This window comes from Echeneis naucrates, chromosome 14 (assembly GCF_900963305.1).
Source record: "Echeneis naucrates chromosome 14, fEcheNa1.1, whole genome shotgun sequence".
Classification (NCBI taxonomy): Eukaryota; Metazoa; Chordata; class Actinopteri; order Carangiformes; family Echeneidae; genus Echeneis; species Echeneis naucrates.
Window position 1 is genome coordinate 4,952,740 of NC_042524.1, and position 24,608 is coordinate 4,977,347.

At 42.1% G+C, this 24,608-nt stretch overlaps 1 protein-coding gene across 1 annotated transcript; it reads left to right on the forward strand.

Annotated features, from left to right (window-relative positions):
- The first annotated feature begins 350 nt into the window (after positions 1-350).
- trpc4a (transient receptor potential cation channel, subfamily C, member 4a) lies at positions 351-21,130 on the forward strand. Its single transcript, XM_029518791.1, has 15 exons — positions 351-521; positions 3,718-3,948; positions 4,688-4,906; positions 7,882-8,022; positions 8,292-8,468; positions 8,875-9,075; positions 15,295-15,640; positions 16,557-16,696; positions 16,783-16,983; positions 17,089-17,210; positions 17,492-17,687; positions 17,797-17,991; positions 18,499-18,540; positions 18,915-19,004; positions 19,559-21,130. Exons 2-15 carry the CDS (start codon positions 3,790-3,792, stop codon positions 20,258-20,260), a joined length of 2,931 nt encoding a protein of 976 aa, XP_029374651.1. The 5' UTR covers positions 351-521; positions 3,718-3,789; the 3' UTR covers positions 20,261-21,130.
- Positions 21,131-24,608: the final 3,478 nt, after the last annotated feature.

A 24,608-nucleotide genomic window follows, 5' to 3' on the forward strand; every position in this document is an offset into this window, starting at 1 on the left:
CAGTCTCCCCCCCCCCCCAACAGGTGGATGAGTTCCCCCGGGGAATTTGGACACGTTGCAGGACCGAGTGTAGGAAACTTTGAAGTCTTTTTTTTTTTTGTTTGTTGTTGTCTGTTTTGTTTTATTTTATTCTGGTCTCCAGGATCTTGTTGAATGCGGAGCGCGCCGCTCTGCGTCTTTTCGCCAAATAAGACCGGATGGAAGTCGTGATAGAAACTGACTGGAGTCTGGATCTACATACATATAAGACTGCATAAACCAGGAAGGAGATTCCAGGTTAAACTGGGGGAAAAAAAGATAGAAATCACAAGAGAAAGAAGGACTGGCTCCACAGGGCACCAACAAGCAAGTCTTCACGCAGAGCCAGACTGCAGCTTCCACATTTGGAGGATGATTTCAAGAAGTTTAGGCGAGTGATTTTCCTTTTAGCTTCTTGTTTTATTATTACTCATGAGGTGTTTGGATATTTTCAAGAGGAGGAACATTGAGCTCCCTGAGATTCAATGAACAGCATCACAAAGGTTAGTGATCTGCTTAAAAAAATGACATGAAATGTTTTTTTTGTTTTTTTTTATCATGTCAGAGACAAGAATCAGAGAAAAAAATGTAATGAGGAGCCAACCTCAGCTCCAAAGAGACAACCACAACCATTCCTTATTGTTATCCATCCTGTTCCGGGAACGTTTCTCTCTCACAAACACGTGAATAAAAATGTCAAAAAATCTCACCTATGAGTTTGCACAGGCTCCGTTCTCAATTTACACAGAACTGTTGTGTGTTAATTAGGAAACTGACAATTTTATGGTTGTTTTACCCTCCAGTAAGCACAAGCTCCCTCAGCTGTGCTGTAGTGTTTCCCAAAATCAGTGTGTGTGTGTGTGGTTTCAATAATAGCTTACACAGATATCTGCAGAACAAACACAAATCCGTCTGTAGCCTGCTGGTGAAATGACGACTCCCAAAAATCTCACCAGAGACGCACTTTAAAGTGCAATACACTATAAAATTAAGATTTAAAAAAAGAAGTGAGGCTGTATTTCCGTCGAATCCTGCTTCATTTCTGTGCTTTCTACACTTTCTCTTCAGGATTTTTTTTACTCCACCTTTTTGATATTGAAGTTATTCAGTGGCAGCGTTTGCTGAGTCCCCGTGGGGCCAGTTCAGAGGTACTTTTGATTCAAAGTGAAATCGTTCCACAACATCAAACTAATGGCTGGGATCTTAAAGTTGAAATGCTGCCATTAAAAGGGCTGCTCCAATGGGAGAGTAAAGTGGCAGAGAGATTTATTCTTATGGTGTTTTTCTTTCGTGGTGGGAAATTAGAACACCTTGGCAATTAGAGGAGACGACTGGCGACATCTGACAGCAAAGTAGGAACACATCGAAAGCATTGGCACTCATCTTTAGAGTAATGTTTTACACTTTGGTGTCAACAAGTGCCTTTCAGCCATCTTACATCCCTGCAGGCTGAGAGAACTACTAATGCACTTAAAGATGAAACACTACACTGGATGTACTGTGGTTATTTGATCAGAGGAAAAGTTTGTCACCGAGGGAATTGAGTTTGTTTGTTTTCTCGCTGATAGCTGGATGAAAAGTTTGATAATACACTCATGCCTGTGTGGTGAATAATGAAGCTACAGCCAGTTAGCTTCACTCCAAAGACTGTAAGCAGGGGTCACAGTGAGCCTGGCTCTGTCTACGCTGTGTCTGGATATCAGACATCCACCACATGATGGACAAAAATATTCCAGGATAACAATGTTCTTTTCATATCTATACAACATTTTAGAAAAATAAGCAAGCAATGACCTCAGTCTCAAATTCATCTGTAACTTACTGTCTTTTGTCTGTAACCCAAATAAAAATTGCACCTAATGGATCATGAAAAGGCAACTAGTAAAGATACGCTCCCCAATATCAGCCACATATTATTCACACAATATGAATATTTACATTTTTTTGAAGTGGTTATCATCAACATGCCACCCTTTAGTCCACCCAATGAGATGCACCTACTGTCTGAAGCCTCAGGTCAATGTAGAGAGTTGGGGAAGTTACTGTCCTGGCAGTGTTTCAGCACAAGCACACTTCAGCCTCTTTAGGGATTAAATTAAGAAGAGATAATTAGTATGTTTCGGGGGATTTTGTTTCCAATACAGATGTTTCCAATCCTTGTGCTTAGCTATGTTAGCCCACGCTGGCTCTAAATTCGTATAAACACAAGATTGACATCAATCTTAGATCTAACTCTGAGCAAGAAAGCAGAGATTCCCTAAGTATTAAACATTCATCTAAAAATGGTACTTTATAACACAGCGCTTTTGGCGAAATACACACAGTTTAAGACACATTGATAAAAGAAATGGCTTTTTCCCTGCTTGTTCTTATTAAGTAATTGGCCTGCTGTGAATCTGTTAATCCGCACATTATTTATAGGATGGAGACGGAGAGGTAATGAGTTCTCCTGTGACAGTGCTGCGTGACAGAGACGGGGGATCAGGCGCTGCCTACTCGGATTCAAGCTTTTTTTTTATACTTTGAATCTTTTCCTTTATCTTCAACTCCTTTGCTCTCTCATCCACTCAGTTCCCCCATTATTTTCAATCCTCTAAAGGGCATTGGAATGTGATACTACAAATCAGTTGGCCCTGTAAGTAAACCATAAACAGTTCAACTGTACCGTGAAGAATAAACTACAGCCTCTGGAATCAGGATAAAGTTGACTCGGCATACAGTCGTCATGCAGAGAGGACGTATGATACGACCGCTGTGTTGGAATAAATCAGTTTTAGCCACGTGGGCTGAACCTGCTGTATTCATTAGAACCTCTGAGACCCGGCTCATCATCTTGTTAGGAGCCATACGTAAACATTTTTGTTTTCAAAAGCAGCAAACCTGCGTATATATCGTATTACGTTCACCAGGCAACCAAAAATTAATCGCTGCCCATCAGTTAATGTCATCAGCCAAAGCCATAAGCAACTCAAGAATTAAATCTGTCATCTATTTCAGCTCCAAAGCTGAAAGTCTGCTGCTGGATCGTGATGTCACTTTGTGGCTTTTAGCTGCAGCCACCACTGACAAGTTTCCCTCTACTTATACTACAGCTATACAAGGTTATGTTTTCACTTGTGTCTTTTTATTTGTCAGCAGGATTACTGAAAAAGGGCTGAACCAATTTGCACGCTCCTTACTGGAGGGATAGGGCACAGGCCAGGGAAAAATCCATTACATTTTTGGTGCAGATATGGACCATTTCCCATGAAGCTGAGTTCTTTCTCAGAAGTCCTGGTGCATGTCTTTTGATATGGCCTTTGCAGAGATGTCAGCTCTCTGAGTTATCCCCTCTAACTGCTTTTCTTTGATGGTACAACAGTGAAAACAATGCAGCGATCGGAGATGTTTTTCCGCTTACATTTTGTTATTCTTTTGGTGCATGCTGTGCTTGTCAAAAAAAACTGAAATAAAAAGCTGTACAGAAAATGCTCCAAAGCACCCGAAAACTTGAAGATTCATGAATACAAAAACAAAACAACAACTTCTTTTTATTCTATCTGCATATGTCAATTAAAACTAAAAGGTAAAGACTTAAAACAGGTGTTCTTAGACATGTAAATTGCAGTACAGCGTCATCTCTTTCTGTAATTTCTTGCCTGGGAAAATCTCTTGACATGTGCCCTCTTTCTCTAACACCTTTGTCTTTGTGTTTCCAAGTGTGAACTCCGCCTGCCTGGCAGCAGCTGTAGCAGTGTTAGCAGGTTGCTGGTAAGCTGAAGTCCAGGGGAGATGTCACAGCTTTACTACCGGCGGACTGACAGCTCCTCATACCGGGACCGCATCCCGCTGAGAATTGTGCGGGCCGAGTCGGAGCTGTCGCCCCTGGAGAAGGCCTATCTCGGAGCGGTGGAGAAGGGAGACTTTGCTAGTGTCAAACAGGCTCTGGAGGTTGGTGTGAGAATAAATGCATGAAAGCTATGAAAGAACTGATGATTTCACTGCTGAATATATGAACGAATGCAGCTACTGACAATCTAAATTACGCCTGATGAATGGATGGCTATTAAATCCACAATAAAATAATAATAATAAACAATTTATGACTAGAATATGTAGCCATGATGATCGTCTCCTCATTTGTAATGCGATCTGGTGTGGAATGAAATAAACTTTTAAAACCTTTTAAAACCTTAGCTGCATTCTCAGAGTAGCAGAATATACTTTTTAAATGATGGCTCCTTCCCTATTTTTCCCTTTTTTTTATTTTATTTTTTTTCATGCACGACTGAAAGAAAGTGTAATCTCACAAACCTGCAGTCGTCGGCCCCAAACAACTCTGAAGTGGCAATACTTCAGGCAATTTATCATGTCTTCTTGGCTTCATAATACTTATGCAATATGCAAGATGCAATAGTACCTCTAAGATTCATAGGCACAGTTTTATTGGTTGGCGTTCCCATTTAACCTCGACTGATATCGTTTGGTTGATAACATGTGGTCATTAGTGCTGCAAACAAAGCCACTGAGTCGATCTGTCAGATCTGAAGACATTCCTTTCAGAAATCAATGGGTGGTCTGTGTCAATGGCTGTTCTCCATTTTAGTCAATGATAAAAAATGTTCAAACTAAATCCCAGAATAGCTCTTAAAACAGAGCCATGCTCTCAATCACGACCTTACCTTATCAGGAGGCAGAGATCTACTTCAAGATCAACATCAACTGCATCGATCCCCTCGGCCGCACGGCTCTTCTGATTGCCATTGAGAACGAGAACCTTGAAATCATCGAGCTGTTGCTGAGCTTCAGCGTCTACGTCGGCGATGCCCTGCTGCACGCCATCCGCAAGGAAGTGGTGGGAGCTGTGGAGCTGTTGCTGAATCACAAGAAACCGAGCGGCGGCATGCAGGTGAGGAGAAGTCCTGCGCCGCTTGTGTTTGGGAAAAGCTCAATGACCTTCTTGTTATCCAGCAGTGGACAGATGTTTTTCTAAATGAACACAGCACCGCAGTGTTTATTTCTGTACAGCAAAGAGGTCAGCAACGCTCCCACCTTAAGTTTAAACAAGATGCCGGATCACAGGAAGAATTTCAGATATGGCTGAATGATAGGATGCAGTTAAAGACTGCAGTGTGGCTGCCTGCAGCTTTTTTTGACATCCATAATAACTGACCCAACATTGTTGGCAACAACAAAAGCTGTCTTCCTAAGCCTTTGTCTGTGTTTCTGGAAAAGGTACAAGTTTAACAGAGAGAGATAAAATGAATATATTTACCAAGAGGAAAATGTTATGTTTAGTTTGTTTGGAGGAGGTTAACGTGTTCATAAGTATTTTTCTTTCTGAAAGGATTCAGATTAGTTTCTGAATGCAACACTACTGCCTCTAAGCAAATCCCTCCATCTAGTTGATGAAAACCGCCCGTTTTATTTCTTTAATTACTGTGATCTAAAGCTAATAGTCTAATTAATTTGAGATTCATACTTCTTTGCACTAATTGTTCAGCTCTTTTCATTTACTTGTTCCCACCACAGGTACGCCTTCATCCTCTTCCTATCAGTAATGCACTGTAAACCACAACAATAATCCGTTATACTGCAAGTCTTCCTACTCTGTGTTAGAGGAAACTCTGAGGAAAAGTGAAGAATAGTGAAGAAGAAATTGGAGGATAAAGGGAAGTTAGCAAAAAATAGAGCCCAAATACAAGGGACAGCCGAGCTTGTCTGTGAGATGTATGTGCAGGGATGGGATGGAGGAGGGGTACGTAGACAGAGAGGCCAAATATTTCCAGTCCAAACTCCTCGGCCGTGACCTCTATCAGCTTCTGCATTTCCTCTTTGCCTTAATGTCTTTGTAAGATAGTGTCTGTCCAAATCAAATGAGTAGATGGTGAAAATGGACCGCATTGATTATATTCAAGGGCTTACCGGGAGATGTGCGTCCTTTCTGTGGCCACCATCACCGACTTTATGAGATATATTAATAAGGAGATTCATCTTAAGCTTTGCTGCAATTGTGTGTATTGGTCTTTGTGCTTTGTGGGCCATCTGAGTGATGTGTTTGCAATAGTCTTACAGTGTTGATGCGTTTTGTTTTCCGCTGAAGAGCACCTTTGATATCAGCTCTTTAAGCCTCTTCATATATTATCCTCTCAGTGCAGATATACATCTGTCGGTGACACCAACACTGGTGCTCACAATGTTTCTCAATTAAAAGTGCCTTTGGGTGTTGTCAGTTTTTTAATAGTCTGCATTTTCCGAGTTTCTATGCAACCTGCACACCATGTGCACGCAGAGAGCCAGTAGTTATGTAAGGGAATCCCTTTGCTTCCCACATACGACAGAGAGCATGGTGGAAGACAATAGTATCGTGCCTGCTGTGGACACAGAGACCTGTTCACAATGTCCTTCAAACACATTAATCTGCTCAGTGTCCAGTGGCAAACCCCCCCCCCCAAGTCAAACACCCAGCAGATGCTAACGTTGCATCTTTAGTCAATATGCTGACGGTGGACGCCTTCTTTCAAGTATGAGTAAGAAACATGCATTACATGGACAAGTGGGCTATAATTTCATCTCTTTTTCCACTATTGTCATAACTTCACATCTCCCAGCCTGCACTCCTCCTGCTCTGTGCCTGGGCTCTGGCCAAGGCTGTTTGATGTAGACTATTTGATATCCCTCCTCCTCCCACATGAAGAGCAGAGTATATGGCTTATTAGATCACCCTCCTCTGCGAAATATGACTGCACTCAGACTCCCAGCTCTGTGCCACTTTTTTACTTACTGCTGCACTGTGGCTATTGAGAATACGCTACACAAGTAGCTAATATCCATATTTTAAAATGACTCCAGGGTGTAATCTGTATTATAGGATGCCATTGAGAAAATAAACCTTCCCTCTTCATAACAATTCCTCATGTTTTTCTACTGTGCTCTTTCTTTTCTATTCAAAATTGTATATTTTAGAGAATTTAAGAGAGAATTATTTTTAAAATTACTTCCTATGCCAGGCCTCGGAAAAAAGTGTCTGTTAAATCCAAATAATGAATTAGATTAAATTGACAATTTATGATTTGTTACAGACGCGCCCAACAGCGAAGCCAGGGGTGAGTGAAACATCCAATAAGGCCAAAGTATTCCAGCATCCACGTGGGTAGTAGACGACTGTATCATGTACATGAAATTATAAACCACTCAAAAGAAAATGTTTTTGACATACAGGTTGTATTGAATCACGATTTAGCCTAAAAATATTACAGTATGACTGAAATAAATGTACCAGAAGACTAAATTGAGTCTTGTTAGGCTGTCTCGCAGGAACTCGAGCCCCTTATTCTTCCTCGCCCTCCCCTTTGCATTTGCTTGCTAAATTGGCCCTTACCTATCACATGTTTATCCTTCCACTTGTCTCTGACCGCCCTTCCTTTCTCTCACTCTCTCCTTTTTTGCTCCCTCACCACCGAATCAGATAATAGGCTTTTGATTAAAAGAAGTGAAAAGGGCCGGTTCGCTCCCCTGCAGCCCGCAGCCATGTATTCCCTCTGAATGACATGGGAAAAGCAAAACGGCTTAACTGAGTCAGTGATAAGAGGGTTAGGTGGAATGAGTTTCTTTTTCGGCATAATGATTCCCTCTGAAATGAAATACTCATTCTTTGGACTGGACTATATCCTTTTCTTGAGTCTTCTTATGGATGCCATTTTGGCTACAACTTTTCTAACTTATTGCTGGTATAAATTATGAATACCCTTTGAACTGCAGGTGACAGGTGGGGAAAGAAGCACCCAGACGTGCGTGACGTGGCAGTGGATGTTGTAAACCCGAGGACAGGTGCTTGATTTAATAGTGTCACTGAATCTAATGCTTTTTCCTTTCCCTGGACAGGTTCCTCCTATCTTACTGGACAAACAGTTCTCTGACTTCACCCCTGATATCACTCCCATCATACTTGCCGCACACACCAACAACTATGAAATTATCAAGCTGCTGGTGCAGAAAGGTGTCTCCATGCCACAGCCGCATGAGGTGGGTAAACCATATGTCTCTAATTTCTGGCGCGTATAAAATGTCAACATCCATTCAGCAGATAAGCAAAAGCCTCCTCTACGGCTCAGCCTGAGTGTATTTTATAAACCCTGAAGGTCAGGCCTCTTCAACAAAGTGTCTATTTAATAATGTGCGCTGGCCTCCTGCTGCACTCAGTTGACATAATACAGTGGCACGTGTCTCAGCGCTTTTATCAAACACAGCGGAGCTTCTACAGGATGTTTTCATGCTTCGTTTTGGTGCTGCAGGTGCGTTGTAACTGCGTTGAGTGCGTGTCGAGTTCAGACGTTGACAGCCTGCGACACTCGCGCTCACGCCTCAACATCTACAAAGCGCTGTCGAGTCCCTCGCTAATTGCTCTGTCCAGCGAGGACCCCTTCCTCACTGCGTTCAGGCTCAGCTGGGAGCTGCAAGAGCTCAGCAAGGTGAGAACAAGAGAGGCAGCAAAAAACACAACAAAAATGTGAATGGATTAACCTCAACGTGCCCTTTAATAATACCACAATTAAGACATTCATTCTTACTTAGACAATCTTGAATATGAAATGAAATTTCATTTAATTTAAACAAAATAAACACTGGTCCAGCTATTGCCGACTAGAATAAGATAATATGAAAGTTTATGAGAACCATTTTGTTTGATTGCTTGAAACCTTCACAATAGATGCTTTTAATGTTTTATTGAAAAACAGCTTTTTCAGCATGTCTATTCCTTGAGATTTTCTTTTCCATATTGCTTCAATTTTTGGCCTCCAGGTCCCCCCCCCGGATTCCGAGATGTTCAGAGATGAGCGAACGATGTGTACGATGTGTACCTCCTCTGTCTTTCAGGTCGAGAACGAGTTCAAATCAGAGTATGAGGAGCTGTCTCAGCAGTGCAAACAGTTTGCCAAGGATCTCCTTGACCAGACGAGGAGCTCCAGGGAGCTGGAGATGATCCTCAATTACAGAGATGATTCCAACTTATTGGAGGAGGAAGGCAACAATGACCTGGCGAGACTCAAACTAGCAATCAAGTACCACCAAAAAGAGGTGAGCGGGAATTTTGGATTTTAATACGGATCATTTATCAGCCTTAAGATTTATGTTGAAATCTGTGCTTAATTTTAAATCCACTCGCCCACCTAGTATATCACACATGTACACATAACTTTCCTTTTTTTTGCGGGGAGGGAGCAGTAATTGGAAGGAAGCAGGGGAGTGTGTAATATGTAATCTTGGTTCTGCTCTCCCAGCCTTTTCCCTTTCCTCCTGTCCTGCATTGTTTCCTACATTATCTGCAGTACAGCTTGGTGTGAGTAGCGATGCCACTTGCCTCAGGCAGCTTTCACTGTGTATTTCCTGGGTAGAACTGCCAAGTTTTAGCCCGTACCGCTCCTTGGTGACACAGCCAGCCGAAATGAACCAATTGTAATGATGTTAGATTAGCATCAAGCTCTTTTCTAATGTTGCCAGATGCTGCTTTGGGAAAGATTTTATCTGTTTCAGCTATGGCAGCTCACACTGATGACAGATTGATGGCGAGAAGCTTGAATTCCATTATCAGACTATTACAGCTGCAAGGTAATACTTCCATTCTTAGATTTCGATGTGCAGCTGGAGATTCAGGATGATTACTGACTTCACATATTTTTGTAGAATGTCACAAATTCACTTCATGTCACTGATTCTGCCACTGAGGAGACAGTCACCTGTTGTGGTTTCTATATATAAACGGATCGATTAGTAATTATAAAGGAAATGATACAAACCTGATAACTCAGAAACAATATGTGATTTTCCGCCGCTGTTCTTCATGCATGATGAACACATGATAAACAGGAACAATGAGTATAAAAATACGCTAATCAAACGCTAATGTTTAATTCCTGGGGCGGATGTTATCGCATCTGTGCTCCTGCTATACAAAGTGTCGTTCAGCATAATTAATAGAGATATGTTTCTGATTTCTGTGGCACTTTACCCTCCTTAAGCTCAGTCTGCATCCCAACTGATAAGTGTGATGGAGTGTTTCAGGTAATCCGTCTGCATTTACTGCTTTGTTGATCTACTCAGTGGAGGCTGGCGTCTCTACCTGCTAAAACGGCGGTGCAGTGGGCGTATAGAAAAAGAAATCCTTCAACTCAGGCATGGAAGATGTGAGAGGGCTGGATTTATTTGACATGCAAAGTTATTGGTTAGCTTCAGATTTACCTGTTGGAGCAGGAAGGGGCCAAATAGACAGAACACCACGTGTCTCAGTGGAAAAGTGAGGCAGAAACATCACGCCCGCATTGGGACTTCTTTTTCACTCAGCTTCTTCAGTCTCCTGTGTGCAGCTCTGTCTGGCTGTTGGAGCAGCTGCGCTTTTGCCGGAGCTTTGATGTGTGATGCTGCCGTTTACGCCTTCCATCCAACTGTTGCACCTGGAGAAACAGGTTGGCGGATGCGGAGTGGGAGTAATAGAGGTTCTCAGGCAGACATGATGATGGACAGGCTCTTTGTGTGTCTGCTTCTTCAGACCCTCTGCACCGACCCCTCCACTTACCTTTGCCCTTTTTTGCCACAGTTTTCCTTTCGCTTATTTCCTCATCCCAGGGAGAGTTTAAATCATCCAGGTGATATCTCAATGTGCCCCTCTGCTGCTTCCTATCCACAACACCAATTTGATTGCGCTCCGACATTGATAGAGGACAGTGTCTTGTGTTGACAACCGCAATCCACACAGCCGCCCTTTTCAAATGATGAATGCCCAAACTACTCAGACTGGTTAGAAGATATTTCAACATAATTTAAGGAGGGTTACTCTGTTGGAAATGCTTTTTTTCCTCAGTGTGTGTGCGTGTCCTATTTTGTAGTTGATTTAAAAAATCTGGTATAAACTCAGTGATAAAGTGACATCTGCAGTGACATCTGCAGGATTCAAACACAAGCATTAGATTTCGGTTGGGAAGAGTCAAGCAATCGTACTGCACTGAGAGAATCAATATTAAGAGCTGGTTTGATTTATCACTATCACGATGAAAGCAGTTGTGTACCTAACATTAACATTTAACATGTGCAGAGGTCTTGCAGAAGAAACTGTGTTACAATATTTTCTAGAATTATTAAAAAAAAAATCTAAATCGTATTATGAAAGAAAAAACTCTACAATGTGTGGCTTTTAAGGCTCTACAGTGAAGTTTTCATTGATTTGGAGATGAAACATGAATTGTGTGAAGTATCACGTCAATAAAAGTTTTTGACCATAGAGGCTTAAATGAGAGTTTGCAGTAGAAGATGTAAGGCTCAATGAAGCACCGCTGATACAACAACATCTCAACTCCCGAGAGGCACAACGACATGTCAAATGTAATTGGACATACGCAGGCACGGATGCAGTGGTAGTTATAGGGATTGCTTTGTGCCGGTGACAGATGAGCTCGGAGGCAGACGGTGGGAGGCACTGAGCAATAAGTGGACACTTAGCTGCATTTGGAAAGGCTCGTTTGGCTGTTTGGGCAGAGGCCAGTTATTACGTTCAGGGCACTTTGTCTGTGGCTTGATCACACTTGTCTTTCACCGATTTTCAGAGAAGCACTCAAAGTCTTAAATAATTGGCTTGACATTCAACATGAATGTCTGAATATATATATGTGATATATTTTTTTTACCGTTCTGTCTACCGATGATTGTTCCAGGGAGCTCTTGCTTTTGAGAATCCACTGAATGCTCCTCTTGACCTTCTGTGTGCGCACTCCTATTATGCTTTTGTTTATCCTTGCATCTCTGTTTTTTGGGGGGGGTTTCAGCTTTTTCACTGCTGTGCTCTCAGGGTTTAGGAAGGCAATTTACGACTTGGCCGCGGAGAAATCTCCACAGGCTTCAACCCTGAAGAGCTTAGCTACAGCAGAAGTCTGTGCTTTGATGCAGCGGGATGTCAAATCAGATAAATGTGAGCAGTAACACAAACACTTTAAAGCAGAGATCACCCCGAGGGCTCCAGCAGTGGATTACCCTCCATTTAATTATGTGCCAGCAAAAAAGAAGAAAAAAATGGAGGTGAGTACGTTGAAGATTCACAGAGGGGGAAACAAACAAACTGTCTCTTTATTATTTGAATTTCGGAGCAGCGCCAAGGGAAACCCATTAATTTTACATGCTGCAGTTTGACATTGCCCCCTTGTGACATCTCATAAAAACTGCAATTTTTGTGTTTCACATGTTTTAATGTTCCCATTAAAAATCAATGAAATTGCACCAATAAGATTAAGTTTTATGTTGTGAAGCACCATTAGCTCTCAGTTGTTTAAGCAATTCACAGTGACATATATCGGCCTTTTGCAGTAAGTCTCCAGTGTCCGGACATATTCAGATTTCAAATGATTCATTCATTCTTTCATTCATCTTCTACTTTTTATCCATCTGCTGGAGCCAATCCCAGCTCACTCTGGGTGAGGGTGAGGGTGAGGGCGGGGGCGGGGTCACCCTGGATAGGTCGCCAGTCCATCACAGGGCCAACACACAGAGACCAACAACCACTCACACTCAGACCTCAGAGTCACCGATTAGCCTAAACATGTTGTCTTTGGACGGAGGGAGGAAACCCACGCAGGCACGGACAGAACATGGAAACTCCAGAATGACCCCAGGCCTCGGAACCGCACCCATTTGCATGTAAACTAGGGGAGTTGCATCTCTTGCACTCTGTGATCTGACATTTTTAGCCCCAGCTTTTGTGTTCCTGCTTTTATTTTAAGGTTTTGAAGTCTGTTTGGAACCAGTTCAGATGCATTAAAGGTGCCGGACAGACAGACAGACAGGTGTCTGTCCTCATCAGTGTAGAGGCTGATTCAGAAATGTAAGAGTGCATCTATGTCATGCAGATTGTTAAGCACCTTTGTAGCGTTTAGTTTGACGAGCTTGTAAAAGAATTATTAAAGCATTTACAAACTTGTAATCAATCTTCCCTCTAGCTGAGAGTAAATTCATTTAGCAACAAAAACAAGCAAGTATGTTCCAGGAGTGAAGGATGAAGAAATTACCACACAAATGGAAAGCACTTTAATGTTCCTTTGAAAAGTATTTGAATTGATCAGGGCTTTTTATCCAGCCGCATTTCAACTATTTTTTTTTTCCAAAGTAAAAAGCAGCTGAAAAAATAGCCACCTGTAAGTTGTGTGCTCAACAGTGTGAGACGGAGAAAGTGGGAAAGCGCTCCAGGAGAGCTTATAATCACAGAGCAGCACAGTGATAAGCACTTACCTGGTGCTTTTTTTTTTTTTTTTTTTATTGGGGAGGTAAAGAGACACTTTCCCAAATGGACTTGAGAGCCGAACAGATTCTGGTTGAGGTGTGTGAAAAAGACAAGACAGTAAGTGATGGAAGTGAATATGACAGACAAAAGCAGGATGTCATAACAGAGGTATGTGATGAGGTTTTGATTTTCTCTTCAGATGACCGCAGAAGGTTTCAGGAGAAAAAATGAATGAAAGCGATTCATTAAGATATTAGATAACAAGCATTGTTTTGTTTTGTTTTTTTTTTCTCACAAGCAAAAATTCGCTTTCATCTATCATGTCTCCACAAAACAAAAGATTTCTTACAAAAAATAGTTCATCTAATTTTAGATTGTAGACAAGTGTATTAGCATAGCTAAGCCTCCTAATTAAATTGTTACTCAAATTTGTGACCTCATTAGCATCACTGTCAAGTTTTAATTCATGCTGATTAAGACGCAACATTAGGCAGCTCAAGTACCTCCTGTTTGCTATCATTAATTAGATAACATGTTCTGAAAAGTGGCGAACTAACATTGAAGCCTTTTTGTTCATTTGTGAGTCGCTTTCTTTTGAATTCAGAAACTCAAATACTTCAAAAAAATCATCAAGGCTTTCTTTAAATGTACAGAACGATTCCATCTATTACTGCTGCAGAATGTAAAAACAGCAGCTTTCTTTTTCAAACTGTTTTATTTCATTCTTTTCTTGGATGAAATACTTAATTACATGACTTATCCTGCACCCGTGGGGCTGCCGCAGACTTGGACGAAACATAATGTGGTGAGCCATTTTCTCTGTAACAAGGCTCATGCTCCAAAGATTCTTCAGAAAAGAAGAAATCCACAGGGTGTTCTTCTCTTTCCCCTTTATTCTCCTGTCACCAGAACATGTCTCTGATACCAAAAATTGATGCCGTACCATTGATCATAGCTATTATCTTAATCCTCTCTCTCTCTCTCTCTCTCTCTCTCTCTCTCACTGGTAAAAGTTATTCCTCTCCTTCTCCACTCATCTGTGAAATTCATGCTCTGCTATTCCCCTCAAGTTTTGTGGTAATAGCGTAGTTGAATTATGAAACGAGCCATTTCACTCCAGACCCCCCGACGCATACAGGGATCTCTGGTTCCCATGGTAACAGGCTGCAGAGTTGGTGAATTGGCACCCGCCGGTGCAGGTTGACACTTTTGACTCTTATATGGAGGCCCAGCATGACATTTCTCAAAAGCATGTGTGTGTGTGTGTGTGTGTGTGTGTGTGTGTGCATGTGGATGTGGTTACACAAATGTATTCCAGTTCAGTCTACATCACTTTTACCCAGATACTTCTAGATCATCACCAGAGGCTGTTGTCAGACAGTCTCACAGCACAGCTGCAGCTGCGTTAATCTTCACCGATCATTTTAAAGCTGCACTTAGTTACAAAGAGGGGAACTTTAGCAAAGTTTTCCATGTTTCGTTTTGTTTTGTTTTTTTGCTTTGACAGTTGCATAAGGCATCAAACCCCCGGGAACACAAAACATCAAACAAACCAAACAATAGAAAAGAGAACCAAATATTTCCCACATGTTGATTTATGTTCCAGTTGCGGGTAAAGAATGAGGTAGTATTTTTTGCTTTCAGACACACTATTCCCATCTCAAGACTCGTTCCAATTATATTCAGAGGTCTCAGTCTGGTGTTGTTATGTCAAAAAAATAAAAAATAAATAAAAAAATCAACAAGAAATATAATATTGTCATAGAAAAACACAACCCTCCACTTTATCGACAACATGTGGATTGCTTTGCTCTGGCCTCTCTGCACACACACTTTCCTTGATTGTTGCCTGTTTATCTGCTTTATGTGGGCTCTTGGGTGTTCTGTCCTGTGTAAAAGCACTAAATAGCCTCCAGCTGAAGATGCTGCCTCGCAGCAGCTTCACATACTGCAGTCATACCTCAGATTGGTTTATGAGAAGTCCCTCTGAGACAGTGTCAGTGAAACTTTTCCATCTCTTCTCCTCTTTCCTTAAGTTTGTAGCTCAGCCGAACTGCCAGCAGCTGTTGGCATCCCGATGGTACGATGAGTTCCCCGGCTGGAGGCGGCGGCACTGGGCGGGGAAGTTCTTCACCTGTGTCTTCATCGGCTTCCTGTACCCGGTGTTTGCTCTCTGCTACCTCATCGCCCCGAAGAGTCGCTACGGCCTCTTCATCCGTAAGCCCTTCATCAAGTTCATCTGCCACACAGCGTCCTACCTGACCTTTCTGTTCCTGCTGCTTCTCGCCTCCCAGCACATTGTCACCACAGAGCAGGACCGGCAGGACAGGCAGGGCCCCGCACCGACCACTGTGGAGTGGATGATCCTGCCCTGGGTGCTGGGTAAGTAAAGGGTGGTTTAGCTGTTTGGCCAAAGAACTCAAGATCACTTTCTAAAAGTTAGAGTTGTGATCTGACCTTATTTTCTTCCCTCAAGGTGGCTCTAAACATCATGATCCATGAGTTTTAAATGACATTGGTGCGGAGAATATAAATCAGTTCTCTGAATATAATTCAGACCATCTAAAGCTCGTGAAGTGAGTCCAAATGTTTATAGCAGGAGTCTGTCAAATAAATCTGTAAGAGAAACTCTGATCTGTGCTGGTTCTGGTCTGAAAAGATTTATAGTTGTCAAAAAAAATGAGTTAACGATATGAGAAATTATATTTTACAAGTTTACAACTTAATGACTAAAGCACAGTCGCCAAACAGTGGGCAGATGGTTTGATGCGGTGTGATGACTATATATAAAAATCTATCAGAACTGCAGAAGTTCAATTCATCCCATTTGGAAAAACTTCTACACCTTCCGGGACTTTCAGGAAATAAAATGTTCCCAGGGCCCCCTGCTCCCTGACTGAACTCTGCTTGGTGAGTGGTTAGTGTTGCTGAACTGAGATGGTGACATTTTCAAACATTATTAATATACATTTTATTGTGCTAATCATCGGCATGTTGCCTTTGTTATTATTCAGTCGGACCTTTGCAGTCCAAACTCTGCCTCTCTGAGCTGTAGATTCATCGTCCTGTGGATAAAATCACCAGATATTATCTTCTGTAGTGGTGCTTCGGTCGGGGGAGTTTACTCCCACTCAAGCTTCTTCACTCTGACTCCCACTCGCCCAAAGTTGTGTGTGCAGAAATTGGGCCTCTGTATCCCCAAAATAACTTCTCTGTTCGAACAGCTGCATTCCAGAAGCACAAGTGCTGTCCAAGGTTATTTATCGAACAGCTGATCAGCCAGTCTCTGTATTTCTAGGATTCATCTGGGCAGAGATCAAGCAAATGTGGGATGGCGGTTTCCAAGACTACGTGCACGACTGGTGGAACCTGATGGACTTCGTCATGAACTCTCTATACTTGGCTACCATATCCCTCAAGATCGTAGCCTACACTAAGGTAACCAGGTTTCTGCGAGCAGTAGTGAACATATCAACTCTCGTCTTTTCTCACTTAAGCTTCTCCACCTTCTTTTCCCTGTTTAGTACAGTGGCAGTAAACCAAGGAACCAGTGGGAAATGTGGCACCCAACTCTGGTAGCTGAGGCAGTTTTTGCTATAGCCAACATTTTCAGTTCTCTGCGCCTGATCTCGCTGTTCACCGCCAACTCCCATCTGGGGCCGCTGCAGATCTCCCTCGGGAGAATGCTGCTTGACATCCTGAAGTTCCTCTTCATCTACTGCCTGGTAAACACACGGATGTTTGCACAACTTGCAGGAGGATGAACAGGGCAGCAGTGCGGGACAGTAAATAAATTTGCATCATACTTTGCGTGCACTGTCTTTCTCCAGGTCCTGCTGGCCTTTGCCAACGGGCTGAACCAGCTCTACTTTTACTACGAGACCAAGGCTTCAGATGAGAAGGGAAAATGCAAGGGCATCCGATGCGTGGAGCAGAATAACGCTTTCTCCACGTGAGTTTGCGTGGATGTTTAGCTCGTGTGATGCTGTGAGATCGAGCTGCAGAGAAGGAGAGCGAGTTGTGTGTCTGCGTGTGTTGCTGTACATAGTCGCAAAATGTGTGAAAACTCACAAAAACTTTCCGTCGCTAACAGAATCTGATGTTTAAAGAGTATTTCATAAACAGAACTCTAACGGGCTTTGTTCCAGATTTAAAAGAAAAAATAAAATAAAAAATCCTTCAATTCTTAAAACATTCAGCCAACATTTAGCTGAGCTGATCTTCCTACTGCAGCTTGTTTGAGACCCTGCAGTCGCTCTTCTGGTCGATCTTCGGCCTGATCAGCCTGTACGTGACCAACGTGGACGCGGACCACCAGTTCACCGAGTTTGTTGGGGCCACCATGTTCGGCACCTACAACATCATTTCACTGGTGGTGCTCCTCAACATGCTCATAGCCATGATGAACAACTCCTATCAGCACATCGCTGTAAGCACAGAAACAAACGCGTGCAGACAAAATACCGTGCGTGTGCTTGTCTAGAATAGATGACGCGATGGAGACATGTTTTTCCGCTGTGCTCTGATCTTGATTTCAGGATCACGCAGACATCGAGTGGAAATTTGCACGGACAAAGCTGTGGATGAGTTACTTTGAAGAAGGGGCCACGCTGCCTGCTCCGTTCAACATCATCCCCAGCCCCAAATCTTTCTGGTACCTCATGTGTTGGATTAAGAGGCAAGTGTGCAAAAGGACAAACTCCAAGCGCCCTGAAACCTTTGGATCTCTCGGAGTAAGTCGGGTGCCAAACACTTAAAAACATGTTTATGAGTATCGTGTAACAAAAAGGAATGAACTGTCTGTTTTTGTACTGGAAGGTTACAGCATTTATTAGTGTTTATTTTCTCCACTGGACTTAAACTTTTCTTAAAACTCAAACATGATCTGAACTGATTGGTGAATCAGATCAATGATTAAGAGACTATCCAAACATCAAACATCAGGATTTTCTGCTCTTTTTGTGATTAGACACCAAACCTCTTTCCTTTTAGACTCACTCTGAGTGTTTTTCACTGTTTTGCTGCAAACATTTGATAGAGAAAATTATGAAATCCTTTTTTTTGTTTTCGCATGATGGAAATCAAATTTAGAGCACAAATCCTTCCTCCTGCAGCTCTCAGGGATTTATATGTTGTGAGACACAAAGGTGGCAACGTTTTATGAAGATAAATTAAATATATTTTGTTTCTTATCTGATCCCCAACTTTCTTTTTAACTTTGGCATCTGATTTCTGTGCAGAGGCGAGCAGCAGAGAATCTGAGGATGAACCATCAGTATCAGGTACGTGTAATGAATTTCAAAACCAGCTGAGAGAATCACCATACTCTGCTGGCGTGTTGCTACAGATCACGTATTCTGCTCTTTGACTTTCTCCACTTTTCAGTTCCAGTTCGTCAATAGGATGCCAAAGCAATGTCTCATACAATAGGCCTGATAGTTGCACTCAGCGGGATGTTGAGTGTTTTCTATTTGTTCACATCTGCAGGAGGTTATTCTCGTGCTTTCTGCCGGAGCTGTAGCGTAAAATGTGTTTTCTCTAGTGTGAATACTTCCGTTATCTCTTTTGAAAATTACTTTAAAAATGTACTCAAGATATTAATTTAATATTAGAGCCTGTGCTATTCAAAGGTTGTTTTGTTTTTTTACTGTTGAAGGAGGTGCTGAGGAACTTGGTCAAACGGTACGTGGCTGCCATGATCAGAGATGCCAAGACAGAGGAGGGCTTAACTGAGGAGAACTTCAAGGTGGGGCTCAGGATCTATAGAGCAAGAAAAATAGCACTTCAATATTCACAGCAAATCACATAACTATATTTTTTGCAAGGCCGCAACCTTGTTTCACTCTTTGCGCTCTCATCAGTGGGTTGTATTAAGCAGCCCTTTCCTTTAAGATGAAAATATCCAATATTGCACCAAAAACCAGACAAATGATGAAAACCACTGAAACATTTAGTAGCTAAAGATCCAGTTTTTTTCTGGAGCTGCTGGAGACCAAAATTGACCCAAAGTCAAGAAGTCAAGGAGTGTTCAGTGGGAAGCAACTGAACTTCTTTGTCCTCTATCTCTATCTTCAGTTCTGAGAGTCAGTGCAGGAAACCCAGGTATTCTGGGTCAAATACCTGGGAAAGTGTGTGTTATTGTTTTATGGAGTAAAATTTATCCACTTGGCATCGACTGAGTTGAAATGCAATCAATAGTTTGTTGAGTGCTCTACAGAGACCAGCAACTGGGCTGATAGTTAAATGAAAACCTGTTGCTTGATTCACCAAAGCAGCTTACGCTTTGTTTTGCTCTCTCAGGAGCTGAAACAAGATATCTCCAGTTTTCGATACGAGGTATTGGGCATGATGAAACCCGGAAAGCCCGCTCTGCAGGGGGCAAAGGCCAGCGGCAGCTCGGTGGACTCTAATTTCGCTTACCCTAATTCTTCACTCAAGGTTTCTTCCTGCACTCAGAGCAGCCAGGTGAAAAGCAAACCCAACAGATTCAAGATCGCCGCATCCATCCTCAAGTTGGGCAGCTCCACAGCTTCACCCAGGCCACCTGAGGCCTTCAACGGCCTACCCAACGGACTCCTGCCCCTGATCTCTGATGACAGCCGCAGTGAAAATTCAAGTCAGAGGAAAAACTTCCCTAAAGATATCACTGAATTTGGTTTGTTCCAGAAACGCCACTGGGCCGGGAATGAAACCACACTGGGCGCGGGGGAGATTTTCAGAAAAATGTACTCTTTATCAGAGGAGGTGGGGGAGTCTGGGGGCTCAGACACCGAGGAACCAGTCGAGGAACATACAGCTGGTGGAGCGCCTGGGAGAGAGCTCTCAAAGGGGGAAACGGGGGAAGAAGCCGCAGTGACTGAGGCAGCACACGACTCAAACAGCAACTGCAGCCTGGATGAAGATGGGGAAAAGGAAACCAATGAAAATGACGAGGAGAGTCTCTCCTGTGCTGACCCAGCAGCTGATGGATCCTTGACAGGAACATGCACAGACGAAGCGTAAAACAAGGCGATGCATAATGCAACCACACCCCACATATCGCCGAATACAGACAATCAAATGAGGAATGCATTATGTCAGAAACATACTGCTTGTTTCGAAAAGAGTCTAACTTTTCCAGTAATTTCGAAAACTAATGATCAGTTTTGATCTGTGGAGACTCAGGGAGGCCTTTTGGTTCCGCGATATTAGCAGATGCGATGCAGCAAAGGTGAACGGTTCGGTAAAGAATATACATTTCAGGATAAAGTAATTTTATCTTATCTCTTCCCCCAGATAAATCAAAAGTAATTATTATTATCTGGAACTGATCACCCCCCCCACTTTTTTTATTTATTTATTTTTTTTTTACATCCTCTTTTTCTCTTATCTAACGTGTCCATCTTTGCCTGTTATCCATCGCTCTCTTATCAGTTCATCTGCCTCTTTTTCTTTCCCGTGTGTTTCCACACCGCTTTATCTCATCCATTCTTATCTCCCCAGAGCAATAGATGTGTTCAGTTTTAGACCCAACTTTCTGCCTTATCCTGTCTGTTTCTGCACTTTGCACACTTTACACTGTCGCTATCTCAAAGACGTGTCAAGTTTTGATCAAGCAGCAGCAACTCTGTCAATGTTTTTCTATGCAACAACCTGGGATTGTGATTCCGATCCTTCAGACAAGGACGAGCGTAAGTAAAGCGGCGACAGTTCACAACACCACAAGTATTCACGCGCAGGCTGGCGTGTGGCCGGTCTGCCTATCAAAGAACAATGGGAGATGTACAACATGAACACAGCTTTTCAACCATTTAAAGCAACATATTATTCGTGTTTTATCACTCCTGAAGAAAATGAACTTGCTGTTTTTGAAAGATACCTTTAGATGTCATGTTAGTTTATATGAATGATGTTATAGAGATTAAAACGTAGAGCAGAAATAAACTGAAAAATACCATCTTTCCTCTGCTTTTTTTCTTTTGTTCAATGCAGATAGCAGACAGAGAAATATGGAGACAACACCAAAAAGCGATGTTGCTGTCATGATGCCTGATCATGCTTAGAAGTTTCCCTGATAGGAATTTACATTGTGGAACTGTTTTACAGTAAACAAAGGTTTGTTTAACAATGATAATGTTTCCAAATAAATCATGTGCGCCAACAGAAAGGTATTTAAATTAGTTATTTGTAGGGATGAACTGATACTGATACCGGTATCGGTCCGATACGGGGCATGAGTACTCATACTCATAAAATTGCCACCGATATCAGTGAGGAATGTTATTCAAATAACAGACAATATCTGTGGGGAAAAAAAAGGAAATCTAAGTAACTTTATGGGTAATGGCGTAAGTACTCGTATACTCGTAAGTATAAGTACTTTTGTTCACCAACTTCCCACTCGTGCTTCGCGGTGGCCTGTAAGTTCTCATTTCTCTTTCCAAACAAGTGACCAAGCAAGTGGAAAAAAAGCAATGAAATATTCAGCAGGTGATGAAACTGCTCCATTTGTGATCAAACGCCGGTGCCACCTCAGGGGTTGTGATGGATCTGTCAGCTGCACTGAAACAGGCTGTCACAGGTTTTAGGAACGCACAAATATTCCCTCACTCATATCTTAAATTGTAAAACACTTTATTGTGAAGTGCTGCATAAAGTTTTATGACTGAGCTGATTAGATATGACCCTCAAGTGAAAAATTAATTTGATGTGGCTGCTATAAAAGTACCTCAGGAAAGAAGAAATGTAAAATACAAAAACATTTACAGTTAAAGTGGATGTAATGATTAAACGTGTTATTTAACAAAACGAATTGGGATCTAATGAGATTGATGAATTTGTGGTAAATATTACCTTGTAAGAATGCTTTGAATGAATTTGTTCTTCCCCTGTTAAAGATCCTGTCAAGTAAAACATGTGTAACATTTATGAAAACTAAAAGAAAGGAAGAAGTTGGCATGCTGGATTCTTTATACCCGTTTAGTAGATTCTGCCACACATCTGCTTTTTGTTGTCCTGTCATGGCTTTTAGGAGCTTTTAGGCCATGTGGGCGGTGAGGACACTTTAATCTTAAATTTAGTGTGTTATTTTTTGTTCCGCATTGAATGACTTGTATTAAAGGCTCCATCAGCCTTAAAAGTGCATTATACGCGTGACGCACCGCAAGCAGACAATCACATGCTTTTATTCTACACATCACTCAGATTTCTAAACACACAAACCTCACAATCCAAAACAGATTTAGCGTGTAACTCTTCTCTGGTGGCCAGAAGGCACAGAAGTGTGTAAGTGTTGGTATGTTATACAGATGTTGGCTGGTACACGCTCATTGCTGTGACAGCAGGGTTGTTGCTCCATAAGCTTTGTTGTCATGAAGACACAACTCAAAAAGGCCTTGAAGGAATTCCTTCAAGCTCAGATACAAAACGTTCAGATGGGATCAGGTCAGATGTCGCTGTGACCTCTAACGTGTCCCTTTCTTTTGAACAGGGCGTATTCCATCACAAACTATGATAAAAAATTTAATGAGTAAAATGAAGATGTTGTGAAATTTTATACTGAAAAATGTTCCCTGAGGTCGCGGACTGATCCGTCTCTGTCAGTCAGCTAGCTGATGGGTGTATCTGAGGCAGCCTGTGGTGGTCGGTGTGTTTTAGGGAGCATACATGCATCCTGGCTATAAAGTAATCCCTCTCCATTTTCTCTCTCCGAGCCTTTGTCAACTGATCACCATGTTATTACCTTTCCTGGCGCTTTCATTTATTCAAAACATAAGAAATGCCAAAGGTTTACTTCACTGTGGCACCATATGTGGCACCTTCTGCAAATAAACATGTCTAGCCGTTTTTCAGCCATTAGCTGTGCCCCAGGAACAGAGCGGGTGATGGGTTTCACACTTTCACACTAAACCTCAGTGGCTGTCTAGATCTGTGCTGCAAAGGATGTGTGTGAAGCAAAAAAGGAAAAAGCCCCATAATATTATTTTAATAAATTCCTTTTCGCTACTTTCACTTCGAACTTCAAAGTCCTCCTTTCAAAGCAAAAGACATCACTGCATGAAATTACTTTTGATGTCTTCATAACAATGTAAGCCTCCAACATATATTCTAACATAGAGTCTGGGCAGAAGTTAAGAAATGGGACGTTGGAGGCCTCACGCATGAATGTGCTGTCAGACCCTTCCCACTAGGGGGAGATGTTATCATAGGATGGAGTTTCTCCATGCTGCTGCTTCATTACCAAAACACACACCTGCAGGCTGGAGCGGACTGCAGTCCACGGCCATCTTCAAGGCTCAGCAGGCTTCGAGACCTTCTTGAAGGTTTATCTCGGAGGAAGGAGAGCTGATGCAACGAAGACAAAGAAAAGAGTGACTCATCACAGTCATATTTCATCATTTACTGCTGGTGATTGTGTGTCTATTTTAAATCTGCGTGTAAATGTGTGTGTCTGGGAGGGAACAAAAAGGAAATCAATCGTTGGTAAGGTTAAATTACTGTAAATTGCAGACAGAGTTGAATGCAGTTGGTGGGTTCTTTGTCAGTGAAGTTTATTTTTCCCTTTCGTTGCTAAGATAGCATCGCAGACAGGAAGCTGTCTCCAGAGGAAGGAGATCATGTCAGAGAAAGCTCGGCCTCTTCCATGTTGCTGCCCTGGAACCACAGAGGTCATGTGAGTTCATCTGTGATTTACTGTGTGTTATTCAATGGGCTCTTTTAATCAATCGTTCAAGTAAGAAAACATGCTGATTTTACTCTGTTGATCACAAACTAACTTCTATTTTTGAGTCATGCAACAGGAAATGAGCCTGATCTCTACATTCACCTGAAGCTGCTGCTCTTTGACTGTAAAAACTGCTAAAATCCGTTTTTAATTCAAGGCGCCAACGGACAAGAGAGTCCTGAAGTCCCAGCTCTCTACCTGCTCGTGCTCACAAGTTGAGACCGTACATAATGACATCTGTGGTGTTTTTTTTTTTTTTCCATGATGAATATTTTCTTTGAAGCTGTATCAGATCTGGCTTCGACCCCAGAAGACGTTGACAGCTGCAGGGAACTGTTGGGACGGAGGAGAGAGTTTGAGCTGATGAACGATGAGCATGACAGCAGGGAGGACGAAGCAAAAGTTATGTGGAGGAAGGACTGTTGGAAATGATGAATCCACGTCATAAAAGTGACGAGGAGGAGATTGCTATGCCAAGAGGGGGATAAGAAAACGAAAACTACAGTCAGGCTTCAGGAAAGCAAAGTGTAAAACTATCCTCTAGGCAAATTCATCACCATTTGTCTTTGGATTTGATTTACTTTCTTTTTCTACCGCTTTAGAAACATTTAAATCTGTTTTATTTACACGATTCACTGTCAAATGTCC

Bases quoted from the DNA above. Each gene is read 5' to 3' on its own strand.
- trpc4a (XM_029518791.1), top strand. From the start codon at position 3,790: ATGTCACAGCTTTACTACCGGCGGACTGACAGCTCCTCATACCGGGAC. The intron at 3,949-4,687 runs GTTGGTGTGAGA...TTACCTTATCAG, and splicing joins GTGTCAAACAGGCTCTGGAG to GAGGCAGAGATCTACTTCAA. The intron at 4,907-7,881 runs GTGAGGAGAAGT...TTCCCTGGACAG, and splicing joins AACCGAGCGGCGGCATGCAG to GTTCCTCCTATCTTACTGGA.